The sequence below is a fragment of the Aptenodytes patagonicus genome, chromosome 2 (assembly GCF_965638725.1).
Source record: "Aptenodytes patagonicus chromosome 2, bAptPat1.pri.cur, whole genome shotgun sequence".
NCBI lineage: Eukaryota > Metazoa > Chordata > Aves > Sphenisciformes > Spheniscidae > Aptenodytes > Aptenodytes patagonicus.
In genome coordinates, this window is record NC_134950.1 from 26680533 (window position 1) to 26695472 (window position 14940).

The 14940-nt window shown below is 41.0% G+C and overlaps 1 protein-coding gene across 1 annotated transcript in view; it reads left to right on the forward strand.

Annotated features, from left to right (window-relative positions):
* The window catches only part of VIRMA (vir like m6A methyltransferase associated), a 29774-nt gene that overhangs the window by 10364 nt on the left and 4470 nt on the right, over positions 1 to 14940 (forward strand). Inside the window, exons 10-21 of the mRNA XM_076329406.1 lie at positions 245 to 399; positions 1846 to 1928; positions 2392 to 2485; positions 2624 to 3168; positions 3754 to 3989; positions 4743 to 4995; positions 8827 to 9044; positions 10311 to 10443; positions 11051 to 11203; positions 13117 to 13277; positions 13532 to 13628; positions 14719 to 14885. Coding sequence (XP_076185521.1) covers positions 245 to 399; positions 1846 to 1928; positions 2392 to 2485; positions 2624 to 3168; positions 3754 to 3989; positions 4743 to 4995; positions 8827 to 9044; positions 10311 to 10443; positions 11051 to 11203; positions 13117 to 13277; positions 13532 to 13628; positions 14719 to 14885 — 2295 coding nt within the window. The remainder of the gene's footprint in view (positions 1 to 244; positions 400 to 1845; positions 1929 to 2391; positions 2486 to 2623; positions 3169 to 3753; positions 3990 to 4742; positions 4996 to 8826; positions 9045 to 10310; positions 10444 to 11050; positions 11204 to 13116; positions 13278 to 13531; positions 13629 to 14718; positions 14886 to 14940) is intronic.

Consider the following 14940-nt stretch of genomic DNA (forward strand, 5'->3'; position numbering starts at 1 on the left):
GGATGCTGAAATAAATGGCAAGTAAATGTAAAAGAAAGCTTTCAGTTTTCAAAAAGCATAGGAAAACATTTTTTGGGTTTGTTGTTGGGTGTGGGTTTTTTTTTTTGGTTGATAATTATATGGAGCAAGCCTTGGTGAAGGTAAAAGTTCTGTAGGTAGATTTTTAGAGGTCAGGGAATGAAAATCTAACAATTACCCAGTTGCATTAGTTGAGATCTAAAGAAAATCCTTCGTGTTGTTTCAGAGACTCAAAGTCTAAGAAGTCAGTTGCTTATAATTATGCCTGCATCCTTGTTTTGCTGGTGGTTCAATCTTCCAGTGATGTCCAAATGCTGGAACAGCACTCGGCGCCTTTGCTGAAGCTTTGTAAGGCAGACGAAAATAACACCAAATTGCAAGGTACAGTATGTGTCATTATCAACTGAATTGTTTGAATGTATAGAAGAAACCTTTTATATGTGGGTAATTGGTGCTTCATGATCATCTGGTTTGGATAATGTATATAATGAAATTCCTTTTGCAGCTGGATCTGATTAGTTGAGTCACTGAGATAATGTGTAATTTTTTTTTTCTGTTAATGAGAGTTAAATAGGAAATTCTTTATAGTTAAATTATTTTCAAGTAATATTAACTACCATGAATTTTGGATAATTACAGGAAGTCTGAAATTATTTCTTTGTTGAAAATAGAGCAAATTTTAGTAAAAATGCACTAAACTAGTCAGTGAGCTGACCGTTACTTTTGTTGTTTCCTTTAGTGATGTAGCCTTATAGGGTCTGTCTATACTAATAAATAATCCTGGGACTGTTTTCTGGCACCTAGGCCAACTGGCATGGAGTAGTCCATGTTACCCTATGATGAAATCCTTTGAACTCCAAACTGTGTCTCAGGGTGTTCCCTGGCTTGTGTTGACTCACAGATCAGGCCCACGTCATTTGGAATGGAGCTGATGGGGGAAAAAGCCTGCTGAGGACTAGTCTGACAACTGAACGTTGAAGTTCTGATGTCCAGAGTTCTGCTCTGCACTGCTTAACTGACTCCTGTAGACATGCCAATAATCTCTTCCAAAACTTAAATACATTGAAAGAAATCAGAATTCTTCAGAATTTTAGTTTAATTCCCTTCTCTGCCTTGCTTTTATTTCTTTTCTCCTCACCTGATCATCAGGCAGTTTCATGAGAAGTGGGGCTAGCTTATTAAACCAAATCATGAAATCAGTTTGAGAATAGCTGTCAATTCGTATCCAGTTGACCTTTGAACCCCCACATTCTTTTAAATATTTTTAGGAACAGTGGGTTTTAAAACTTTAAATCTCTTTTCCCAAAAAATTGGGACTTTCAGGTTATTCTGGACTAAGAGAGACCGTTAATCTGTAAGGACTTCCAGAGAGAATACGTGTTACTGGTGCAGAGATTGGCTCCATTTGGGCATTTAATGAGAGTTTTGTATTCAGTTTGTAATAACCTGTTACGTACATTAAGGGGAATGTGCTTTGGTCCTTGCTCTTGATGGCTTTTTCTTTAGCTGACAGTGGGACCCCTAGTGTCTCTTATAAAATATGTTTAATTACAAATAATGCAAATAATAGGATGAAAATTATTTGAGTGTTTAGGTTGACTTGAGCCGAATTTTGTCCACGTACGTGAGGTGTATTACCTATTCTGAAGTCTTATTTTTGTTGAAGCTTTTCAGCTGGCTACAGCTGCAATGTATGCCACACAAATATCACACTTGGACTTAATACCTGTTGTGTAAATTAAGGACATTTTTATTGCAAATGTTTTATGTTCATAAACGCACTTACAAGTCACTTGATTAAGTCTTATTTTTTTTTCCCCCCCCCAGAGCTCAGCAAGTGGCTTGAACCTTTGAAAAATCTTAGATTTGAAATAAATTGTATTCCAAATCTCATTGAATATATCAAACAGGTTAGTAAAATACAGATAGTCGCTATCTTTCAGTTGTGCTCTATAAGCTTAGACCTTTCTGTAGTTTGATATTTTATCTTAGGTATGTACTAACATATAGTATTTAAAAATATATACTATTATCCAAAATAGACGTTTTTATTAAAGCTTATGATCTAGGCCAGTTCTTGCTCTCAGTTACATTTATTGAAACAAAATCTAAGGTAACTATGTGATGCAGAGATCCAACTATTTAAATCTTTTAGCCTACCATGAAACCACAATGTAAATGTTGACCCTCCTTTTTTTGCTTTTGCTGTGTTTGTTACTGCTTTCCAAAAGGTGAAATAATTGAACTTAAATTTTGCAGAATACTTACAGTAACTAAATACAGAATTTGAATACTAAGCTAGTGATACACTTGTTGTAAAGTCTTTCCTTGTAATATGGGATGGCATTTTTTGTTTGTTTGTTTGTTTTTAAGAATATTGACAGTTTGATGACCCCAGATGGAGTTGGTCTTCCTACTGCACTTCGTGTTCTTTGTCATGTTGCGTGTCCACCGCCTCTGGTAGAAGGTATGGTTGATGTATTTGTACTGCTTAACATAGAAATCTTAGTTTTCTGAGTCTCTTCTACTTAAACATGTCTCAAGTGTAACTGTGATTGCCCAGGAGAAATTAGACATACCAAAATGTTATTTCTTTTCCATACAGGTCAACAGAAAGACCTTAAATGGAATCTTGCAGTTATTCAGCTCTTTTCTTCTGAGGGAATGGACACCTTCATTCGGGTATTACAGAAGCTGAACAGCATACTTATTCAGCCTTGGCGACTCCATGTCAACATGGGCACCACGCTTCACAGAGTTACTACTATTTCTATGGCCCGCTGTACACTTACTCTACTTAAAACAATGCTAACAGAACTGCTGAGGGGTGGATCTTTTGAATTCAAAGACATGCGTGTTCCATCAGCACTTGTTTCTCTACACATGCTCCTGTGTTCTATTCCTCTCTCAGGCCGCTTAGATAGCGATGAACAAAAAATTCAGAATGACATTGTTGATATCTTACTGACTTTTACACAAGGTGTTAATGAAAAACTTACCATTTCAGAAGAAACTTTGGCAAACAATACTTGGTCTTTAATGCTGAAGGAAGTTCTCTCTTCGATTTTGAGAATACCTGAAGGCTTTTTCTCTGGACTTATACTGCTTTCAGAATTGTTGCCTCTTCCGCTGCCCATGCAGACAACTCAGGTATAATTTAGATTTATTTAGTTTTTAAAGAATTGTAATTATGTATAACCCTTAGACCATTTTTGTAGTTGTGGAAAAAACAGATGCGTGAAAGGATGAATTAAAGTTTCTGTAAAGCATTTGTGTTCATACAGATTCTTTGAAGAGACATCTTTTTCATCAGAAACAAAATTGATCTTATTTGCAGCATCTTTTTAAATTAGCAGTCACATGTTATTCTTTTGTCCCTTAGGAAATTATCTAGACTCCCATTCTATTACTTAAATGATTGGCTATGAAGCCTTTGGATTTAACCCTGAATGCCAAACTCTCGGTATATTAAGGCTCTCCTTTCTTTTGGCATGGATCTTGAATTTGTGATCTTTAATAAGTAAGCATAAAAGGTGTGTGACATCCCATGCTCCCGAAGACATACCTAATTTGCTGGAATCGTGCCCTGTCATTCAGTGATAATAATGAAAATGGCATTGCATGTTTTCGATGAGGAAAGTATTAGTACTTAGTCTTTGTTTATACCTTGTGGTAGAATTCAGGTTTTATGATAAAAGTTGAAAGGAAAAACCTCCTGTTCTTCTGTTCCTGCAGGTAATTGAACCACATGATATTTCAGTGGCACTCAACACCAGGAAGCTGTGGAGTATGCATCTTCATGTTCAAGCCAAACTGATACAAGAGATAGTTCGATCTTTCTCTGGTTCATCTTGCCAGCCTATTCAGCATATGTTGAGACGTATTTGCGTTCAGTTGTGTGACTTGGCTTCACCTACTGCTCTTCTTATCATGAGGACTGTATTGGATCTGATTGTAGAAGACCTACAAAGGTATCTTTGTTTTCTATTGCAAAGATTGCTTTAACGGACTATTAAATTCACCTTAGTTCTGTACAGTAGATTTAGCAGGAGGAAAATACTTTCAGAAATGTTACTTATCCATTATGAACTGAATGAATTCTCAGACAAGTGCTATATACTGTGTCCTGGTAATGCTTAATGTTTCCAAGGAACCATGTCATGCTTTTAAGTTTTGATGTAGACAGTTTCACATTGTATGTTTATGGTAAGCATTTTAGGAAGGTTTTCTTCAGGCTGTCCCTACAAAGCCTTACCTTGTCTGTGAACTGCTTCTAAAGGACCTATCTGATATAAATAACAAAAGTAGGCCCGTAAAGTTTGCTATACTGTGATTTGCGTGCTAACAGGAAAATGTGTAGATGTTTGTAAACTGGAGGAAGTTAAATACTACCATTTCAGAAGGTTTTGAAACAATGAGTACTGTTTATTTAAAAGCATAATTATCCACGTAGAATTAGATATTGTTGTATAAAAGCATATTTATCCGTATACGATTAGATGCCCTATAGTATGTCAAATGCATAGTAGATTAATTAATTATGCAACCAGAATTCATTTAGTGAAGTTGAGCAGTTTTCGAAAAGTAAATTAAACTGTAAGTTTAAGTACGTAAACTAGGTGCTTTTCTAAAAGCACAGTTATGTGACTCCTGTAATCGTTGCTTTTATAGTTTTTTAGCTCACTTTAAAACAGGTTTTTCAAAGTGCATTGATATCCTTTCAGCAACACAGAAGATAAAGAGAAGCAGTACACTGGACAGACTACTCGATTGCTTGCTTTATTGGATGCCCTGGCTTCACACAAAGCTTGTAAATTGGCTATTTTGCATCTTATCAATGGAACTACTAAAGGTGATGAAAAGTATGCAGAGGTTTTCCAGGAGCTCTTGGCTTTAATGCGATCGGCTGGGGACAATGTCACTCATCAACAGAGCGCTGAATATGTAACTTCCCTTTTGCAGTCCCTCTGTGATCAGGTATTTTATAAATTTAATGCATAATCATAGAATCATAGAATAGTTTGGGTTGGAAGGGACATTTAAAGGACATCTAGTCCAACCCCCCTGCCGTGGGCAGGGACATCTTCAACTAGATCAGGTTGCTCAGAGCCCCGTCCAACCTGACCTTGAATGGTTCCAGGGATGGGGCATCCACCACCTCTCTGGGAAACCTCTTCCAGTGTTTCACCACCATCAGCGTAAAAAATTTCTTCCTTCTATCTAGTCTAAATCTACCCCCCCTTTACTTTAAAGCCATTCCCCCTTGTCCTGTTGCAACAGGCCCTGCTAAAAAGTTTGCCGCCATCTTTTTTATAAGCCCCCTTTAAGTACTGATAGGCTGCAAGAAGGTCTCCCCGGAGCCTTCTCTTCTCTAGGCTGAACAGCCCCAACTCTCTCAGCCTTTCTTCATAGGAGAGGTGTTCCATCCCCCTGATGATTTTCGTGACCCTCCTCTGGACCCGCTCCAACAGGTCCGTGTCTTTCTTATGCTGAGGGCTCCAGAGCTGGACACAGAACTCCAGGTGGGGTCTCACCAGAGCAGAGTAGAGGGGCAGAATCCCCTCCCTCGACCTGCTGGCCACGCTTCTTTTGATGCAGCCCAGGAGACAAGCGGCCTTCTGGGCTGCGAGCGCACCTTGCTGGCTCATGTCTAGCTTTTCATCCACCAGTACCCCCAAGTCCTTCTTGGCAGGGCTGCTCTCAATCCCTTCATCCCCCAGCCTGGATTGATACCGGGGGTTGCCCCGACCCAGGTGCAGGACCTTGCCCTTGGCCTTGTTGAACCTCATGAGGTTCACACAGGCCCACTTCTCCAGCTTGTCCAGGTCCCTCTGGATGGCATCCCGTCCCTCTGGCGTGTCGACCGCACCACTCAGCTTGGTGTCATCTGCAAACTTGCTGAGGGTGCACTCGATCCCACTGTCCATGTCATTGATGAAGACATTAAACAGTACCGGTCCCAATACAGACCCCTGCAGGATGCCACTCGTCACCAGTCTCCATCTCGACATTGAGCTGTTGACCACTACCCTCTGGATGCGACCATCTAACCAATTCCTCACCCACCGGACAGTCCACCCATCAAATCCATACCTCTCCAGTTGAGAGAGAAGGATGTTGTGGGGGACCGTGTCAAAGGCCCTACAGAGGTCCAGAGAGATGACATCTGTAGCCCTTCCCATGTCCACTGATGTAGTCACTCCATCATAGAAGGCCACTGGGTTAGTCAGGCAGGACTTGCCCTTGGTGAAGCCATGCTGGCTGTCTCAAATCACCTCCCTGTCCTCCACGGGCCTTAGCATAGCTTCCAGGAGGATCTGTTCCATGGTCTTCCCAGGCACAGAGGTGAGACTGACTGGCCTGTAGTTCCCCGGGTCTTCCTTTTTCCCCTTTTTAAAAATGGAGGTTATGTTTCCCCTTTCCCAGTCAGTGGGAACTTCACCGGACTGCCACGACTTCTCAAATACGATGGATAGTGGCTTAGCAACTTCATCCGCCAGTTCCTTCAGGACCCGTGGATGGATCTCATTGGGTCCCATGGACTTGTGCACCTTCAGGTGCCTTAGCTGGTCTCGAACCTGATGTTCTCCCACAGTGGGTGGCTCTTCATTCTCCCAGTCCCCGCCTTTGCCTTCTGTGGCTTGGGCAGCGAGGCTCGAGCACTTGCCAGTGAAGACTGAGGCAAAAAAAAAAGTCTTTGAGTACCTCCACCTTCTCCGTGTCCCAGGTAACCAGGTCTCCCGTTTCGTTCTGGAGAGGGCCCACATTTTCCCTCGTCTTCCTTTTATCCCTGATATACCTATAGAATCTTTTCTTGTTGCCCTTGACATCCCTGGCCAGATTTAATTCTATCAGGGCTTTAGCTTTCCTAACCTGCTCCCTGGCTGCTCAGACAATCTCTCTGTATTCCTCCCAGGCTACCTGTCCTTGCTTCCACCCTCTGTAGTCTTCCTTTTTGTGTTTGAGTTTGTCCAGAGGCTCCTTGTTCATCCATGCAGGCCTCCTGGCGTTTTTGCCTGACTTCCTCTTTGCTGGGATGCATCGCTCCTGAGCTTGGAGGAGGTGATCCTTGGATATTACCCAGCTTTCTTGGGCCCCTCTTCCCTCCAGGGCTTTGTCCCATGGCACTCCACCAAGCAGATCCCTGAAGAGGCCAAAGTCTGCTCTCCTGGAGTCCAGGGTAGTGAGCTTGTTGTGCGCCCTCCTCGGTGCCCTAAGGATCTTGAACTCCACCATTTCATGGTCACTGCAGCCCAGGCTGCCCTTGAGCTTCTCATTCCCCATCAGCCCCTCCTTGTTGGTGAGAACAAGGTCCAGCATAGCACCTCTCCTCGTTGGCTTCTCTACCACTTGGAGAAGGAAGTTATCATCGACGCATTCCAGGAACCTTCCGGATTGCTTATGCCCTGCCGTGTTGTCCCTCCAACAGATGTCGGGGTGGTTGAAGTCCCCCATGAGGACCAGGGCTTGTGAGCGTGAGGCTGCTCCTATCTGTCTATAGGGGGCCTCATCCGCTTGGTCTTCCTGGTCGGGTGGCCTGTAGCAGACCCCCACCATAATGTCACCTGTCCCTGTCTTCCCTTTAATTCTGACCCAGAAGCTCTCGGTCAGCTCCTCATCCATCCCCAGGCAGAGCTCCGTTGCACTCCAGCTGGTCAGTGCTGTGTGTTGATAATTGTAGGAGACAAATTAAATGAGGTTATTCGTTAGGTGCCTGTTTTTTTTAAAAAAAATAAAAGATCAACATTGTTAAAACACAAAAAGAAAACGTGTATGGTTGGCTGCTTTGACAGACTTGCTGTCTTGTTGCTCTCGAATGTAAATCCTTTCATTTTATGATACCTCTTTTGCATTATGTGCACTATTCTGGTTGCTTGTTAGAGACCAAAAACTGAATGGCACAAAGATTGACTGTTGCCTCAGCTGAGAGAGGGATGTAATTTCTCCCTACAGGAAGATTTTTGGAACGTGGGCCACTGGCAAAACTTGAGTTGTCACTATTCACCTTTCACCCAGTTGAATAAATATGTGTCTCTCAGTTTTCTAACTGAAACCTCTTAAAAATGTATTCCAAGTACAAAGATACATATGATATGCTGCTACCGTAAAACTATACCATTAAAAAAAAGCATGTTACTAGAGCAAAGTAAGAAATGTTATCTGCAAACTGATTCATAGACTAGGCCCAGTAGTTTCTCGTTAGTTGCGTGCATAGATTTGTATGTCATTATTTGTCTTACTAGTTTTATGTATTTATTTGCTTTAGTGCTTAGCATTTATGCAAAAGACATCTGGGCGTTGTTGGTCAGCAGAGATCCGTTATCCATTTGCATATAAACGAGAGCTCTTTGCCCATGCAAATTCATTGTGAAAGTCAACCTTTTATGTAAAGTGTGGAGGGGGCAGTAGATCTTCAACTTCCTAGGTGGTGTCTGCAGCCTCTTAATTTTGATGAATGTTTTGAGATTAAGGGACAGTTTGACTACCTAGGCAAGAAACTGTGTGCAAGTGTGAGATACTATCCAGTGACTGATTGGCTTTTAGTTGTGGCTCTGGTATCACTTTTCACCCTTTGAAGCTTTTATGTTTTTAAAAATCAATAATGGTATGTAACCCTTAACAGAACCAACTTAAAAAACATACACTGGATTAGTATTTTACTGGTCAGTAATAACTGTGAAATACTGGAATAAGATGATAAAGGGGTAGTGAAAGAACCTAGTGTTTCTGACTTAATATATGGTTTATACTTACGGCTGCTATACAGAATGCATTTTTTACTATGTGTCTAATAATCACTTTTTACAGGATATCGCACTCATTTTACCAAGTTCATCAGAAGGCTCTGTGTCTGAATCGGAGCAGCTTTCCAACTCCTTACCAAGCAAAGAGCTGATGCCCTTAATTTGTGACTGCCTGATGGAAACATTAACTAATTCTGAGAGCAGTTACAGTTGTCTGCTGACATGTATCCGAACAATGATGTTCCTTACAGAGCACGACTATGGCTTCTATCACTTAAAGAGGTATGGTATTTTAAGATATCTCTGACAACTTAAAATTATTTAAAAAATTCTGCAATGTGAAATCATTTCCTACTCATCTAGTAGGAAATGTTGGGGATAAGGCACCTGAACTTCCATTTCTCTTTGGGGCTTCAGTGTTTTACTCAGTATTTTGGTCTTCCTTCACTTGAGATTTTACCTTTGAATCATTTCTGCAGTATGCTCACAGGAGCACTTTCTTTCAAGAAATAAACAAAGCATTGAAAAAGGGTTTGTACCCTCCATTTCCCTGCTCCAAGGCTGGAGGATTAGAATGAGATATAGTGCTCATGTCCTTCCCTTTTGAGTCACTCAGGGCTCTCATCTGGGGCATTGGAGAGCTGTCTGTCATTCCCTCTATTTTGAGGGGATTCAGTTTGCACTTCCCCAGAGCATTCTGACCTCCAGGCAATTAGGGCTTTTGAAATGAGGAGATAAAAATATATATATATATATAGGTATCTATATATTTTTTTAACTACTTCTGTTGACTCTGCTCCCTTTTGAACAGAATGTATACATGAATTGGACAGTATTGTGTTGTTTTGATGCTTAATTCCTTGTCCTGTATTCGGACCTCTTTCTGTCCACTGAAGGTGAGGTGCAGAGAGGCAAGAAAGTTGTGAGGTTCCTGAAGAGAAAGAGGTAGTACCTGGAGCCTTGTCAATAAAACACTCTTCTAAGCAGTGCTTACAGAACTGTGCTGCTCAGACTGCAAGAAGCTATACAACCCACAAATGAAAAATAAGTAGATTAAAGATGCTGTTGTTTCTATGGTCCCATGTGTCGAGCTGTTAGCTTCAGTGCATGGCCTTGCTATTTCTGTGTTGATGGTTACCTTTCTGGTTTGTTCCTGCAGTTAGGCATTGTGGGATGCAGTGAAATTGTAACAGCAAGCATGATCCTGCTTTATACATAAGGCCCTTGTGCAAGCAAAATTTCTGTTGTCCTATCCCTTTCCTCCCAAAGATGGAAATGTAATTTCTTGCAGGTTTTAGAGGTATTGCTACAGTACATATAGCTGTACATGCGCAGTCTGAAATATCTGCAGACAGCACTGGTGAGAATAACAGTCTAGTACAGAGAAAATAATGAAGCTCCAGCTTCATAATCAAACCTCAACTTGATAATTTTAAAATTTATCAAATTTATGTTGCATATATATTGTTTTCTTATAAGAAGTTACAGTGGAATGGTCACAATGAATGCACTAACAAAGTATTTTCTCTCTTTTCATTACAAAACCAGCTCTCTAAGAAAACACAGCAGTGCTCTGTACACTGTATTAAAACGAGTAATAACTAGTTTTAGCAAAGACACAGGTGAACTGGCCTCTTCTTTTTTGGATTTTATGCGACAGATTCTAAACTCTGATACGCTGGTAAGTGAATATGTATTGAATACTTAAACAAACTCAGCTGCGTTTCTCTAAAATCCGCAGTGTGAGACATGTTCAGGAACAATGATTTCAGAAAGCAGTTGACTATGCAGATGGCTGTGTAAGGCTTTTCCATCAGTAGTGTTGGTGCCATCTTTAGTTTTTAATGAAATCTGTGAAAGCTGAGCAGAATGTGTGTTTAGTAAATAAGAGGGTTTTTCAGTAGGAAGAACAGCATATTGATTCATATTGATTTCCTAAGTGAATAGCATGCCATTGTGTCCAGGTTTTAGATTCATGGCATCCTGTTTAATTTACAGGGTTGCTGTATTGATATGCAGTATAGAAAGGAATTGAAAATACTTGTGAATTCTGTGATACAAACCTCAGCTTATATAGGAAAGGGTTGCATTCATCTTGATGCAGCATCTAAACTTGCCTATTGAAGTGTACTTTATTAAAGTATTTTGCATAATATGTTTTTAAATCAAGAGATTACTCTTGTTTTGCTAGATTTGCTCTAATGTATGTTTGAATTCTAAGGGGTTTGCAGTCCAGAAGTATAGTAAGTAGTTACGTATACTTATTTCCCACTTGTCAAATATTTCAGGGATGTTGTGGAGATGATGGAAGCCTTATGGAAGCAGATGGATCTCATCCAGGTAGAACACTGGGTCTAACTACTGCAGAGTTAAAACATCTGCTGCAGAACAAAGAAGAAACCCCAGAAAACCTGCTGCTTGATCTGGAGAAACACGTTATGGTAAAAGAATTTAAATAATCAAGTTGATGTTGCGGTCTTGTATCGGAACATGTTTTTAAAACAATCTAGACTGTCCTTCCTTAATGAGAAGGGTGCGCAAATTCTGTGGCATACCTTGCAGAATTGGCAATAGCTGTTGCCATTGTTTTAATAGTGATGTCCAAAATCACCTATTCTGATGCAGGGTGGATTCTGACTTTATTGTTTGTATTGTGGTAATGCTAGGAAGTTTCAGGTAGGGTTGGGATCCCCTTGTGCTGAGAGTATTTGCACACCATAAGAGCATAGGCAGTTAACTGTGTGATGAAAGGCAGCAAATGCATACAACAGAGAGCACTGGATAGTGGTGAGCAGATTGTTAATGTAATCAGCAACAGGAACCACTGCTTAGCAGTGGCCTCATGTTACTGGTGACCAGTAACAAGTGGAATTTCCAGGAGTCAATAGTGGGCTGATATTGTTGGATGTTTTCATCAGAGACCTGAACGATGGATACATCTTCAGTGAATTTATGGATGACAGTAAGCTGGGGGAGTGACTAATACGACAAACAGCAAAACCTCAATCCAGAGGGACCTCAGTAAACTTTTTAGGATTGATTTAGCAGAAAGCTTGTGTGGGTCGTTAGGAAAAATGCAAAGTTCTGCAGTGAGAGCAGGATAACCCTATGCCTTGATGCAGGCTGGGCTGAAAAGGGCTGTGTGGTTATGGTGGATGTTAGGTTGAACATGGGCCAACAGTGCATGGTCACTACAAATGAGGCAGACTGTGTTCTGAGCTATCCTGGAAGGAGCATGGTCAGCAAATCAAGTGATCTTACTGTCTCCCTCCACGGGACGCTGGTCAGCTCTCATGTGGAGTGTGCTGTGTTCACCTTTGGCCAGCTTTGTCCTCTCGCCAGTTCTAGAGAGATCTAGGAAAATGGAAGAGGGTTCTACCAAGGTGGTCAGGGACCTAAAGCATGTGCTGTAGAGAGAGGAGGAAGCCGGGCTTGTTTAGCCTGGTGAAAAGGGCTAAGGAGCTCTCTCAGAGCTACCTACAGCTGTTTGGGGAATAGTAACAAAGGTGGTGGAATCAAACTCCTTTTGGTAATTCCAGATGATAAAATAAGGGGCAGTGGCCCCAGATTGTGGCTTCAGAGGTTCAGGTTGACATTAGGGGGGGGAGAAAAAAAAAATCACTGAGAAAAGTGCAGCACTGGAACAGGTTGCTCAGAGTGGCTGTGGGTTCTCTGTCACTGGAGCTTTTTTTAGATGTGGCTAGATAAAGTTATGGCTGACCTGATCTGGCTTTGATAGCCCTGCTTCAAGCAGGGGGGGGATTGGACTAGAGGACATGCAGAATTCAATGCATCCAACATTTCTGTGATTCTAATCGCAAACTTAAGTCTAATATTCAAATCTAATCCTACATCATTGATGGCAGCCATGCCATAGATGGCTGATTTAGAAGAGTCCATAAAACAGCTGCTCCACAGCCTGTTGGTCACAAATGCCTTTCCAGTGCTATACTCCCTCCTGCCCCTTTCCCTGGCCGCCTACATCTGTGGTAAAAGATTAAAGGCCACAACTGTGCTGAAGGAGAAACAGCAGACACTTAGGATGTTGGAATACTCTAGCAGAGAGCTTGTTAACTAAAACCTGGGGTGATGCCTTCTTTGGGACTGTGTTATGGAGGTTATTGCATCAACTGGAAATGAAGACTAGAATGTGCATGTGGTGACATGGTTTGTTTGATAGCATACTGAGGAGCTCTCTGCTGTTGTTTGTGTGCTTGGGTGTCTTAGTTTCACTATTTGTGGATGGATAGACTGTTTTGTGTAGTACCCCCCCTTTTTTTTTTTTTAATTAACAAAAGCACATTTCCTTCTCTGAGGAGGGGAAAAAGTTCTGACTTGTGCTGTGTTGGCTTAGGATCGTTCTAAGGAAGATGACGGCCTTGAATCCTTACTGGACAACATCGTTGGAGTGAGGCAGATGTTGGAATCGGCAGGTGATTCTTGTCCGCTGAGTGACCAAGATGTAGAGCCTATTCTTTCTGCACCAGACTCTCTTCAGAATTTGTTTAACAACAGGTAAGATGGTTAAGTATGTGAGCGCGTTACCTGTGATTTACTTAAGAAAATGCAATAATTTATGCATGAGTATATTACAAACAGGAGCTAAGCAGCACTGTTGTCACTATTACCTACTAGTCCCAGTGTATTTAATTTCATGCAAGTATCAAGGGTAAGGCAGCAACATTCACCCCAGGTTCTGTAATGCTGCGTATGCTTGCAGTTTGTTGTAGTTCATAATCAAACAGGCATTTGACATTGTTTTGTTACAGGACTACATACGTGTTGGCAGACGTGATGGATGACCAGCTGAAGTCCATGTGGTTCTCACCCTTTCAGGCTGAAGAAATAGACACTGATCTGGATATGGTAAAAGGCTTCATTAACATGACTGAAGGGGATTTAAAAATGGGGGTTAGCCTGAGCTAGCAGCATCAGAAATTCATATGGCCAAACAGTGTGTTCTCCTGAGCTCACCTTTGTAAATTGACCCAGACATAGGGGTTGGCATTTGTTAAAGGCTGTTATCAAATGCCTTCAGGTTCACCCAGAAGCAGCCACAAAATTGGCAGCTTCTGCAGTGCTCTAATGCAGAAGTAATCTCCTTTAGAGGAACAGTTGTTGTGTCAGTCCTAACCTGCTTTTGCATTGCTGCTGGGGCTTTTCAGCAGTTTGTGTTAAACATAGAGAAAGAATGTGATTTATTTTCTTTTCCTTGCTTGTCTTCTGTCATTGCAGTGATATCCAAAGAGCCTGATAGCTACACTTTTTTTTTTTTTCAAATCTTTGCTCTGATGTGACGAAAGTGGAGTAGTAGTATGAAGTAGTATGACGAAAGTGGCAGTAGTAAATGAAACTACTTGCACAAAAACTTTTCACAGTATTTGAAACTTGATTTTTATAATCTAAACTTTAAATGTCATTTTGAAAAATACACAGTAACATTTTTTTTTTTAAACTAAGCAATTGGCAGTGTCATAACTTCTTGTGTGAGAAATAATCGGTTTCTGTTGACTTCATTGCCTTAATTCTTTTTTAGTTTTACTCTTTTTTAATTTACATGCAAAGATACTTTGTGTTTTAATTTCTTAAGCAAAACCAAAACTGTTGATTCCTGTATAAAAGCAGCATTAATAAATCTATAGGACTGTAGCTTAAGCAAAAGAGTGCCTCACTGTAGGTCATTTAGTGACAAGACAGGTGTTCATACTTGAAGTACTCGACTTTGTTGAGATTCAGAACCATCAAGACAATTTTGCTGCAGCTCTGCTGCTTTTTTGTTTTGTGGCTGCTGCTTTTTGTTTTGAGCCACACTACTGCATTAAGAGGTAGAGGATGGAGCTTTTTTGCTCTAGTAGAAGGACCCTAGTTGAATCTCATCCGTCCTGGTGCAGCATGTTTTCTTCTTCAGAGGTGCTAGTAATGATTGTTGTGATAAAATGAAACTCTGTCGTTGCAGGTAAAAGTTGACTTAATTGAACTGTCAGAGAAAGGCTGCAGTGACTTTGACTTGCAAGCTGAATTGGAGAGGTCGTTTTTGTCAGAACCATCATCTCCTGGCCGCACAAAAACCACGAAAGGGTTCAAACTCGGCAAGCACAAGCATGAGACCTTCATAACTTCAAGGTAAGATGAGTTTAATGAGTAAACAGTGTGTTCAGCACTGTTTTGTGTATTCTCA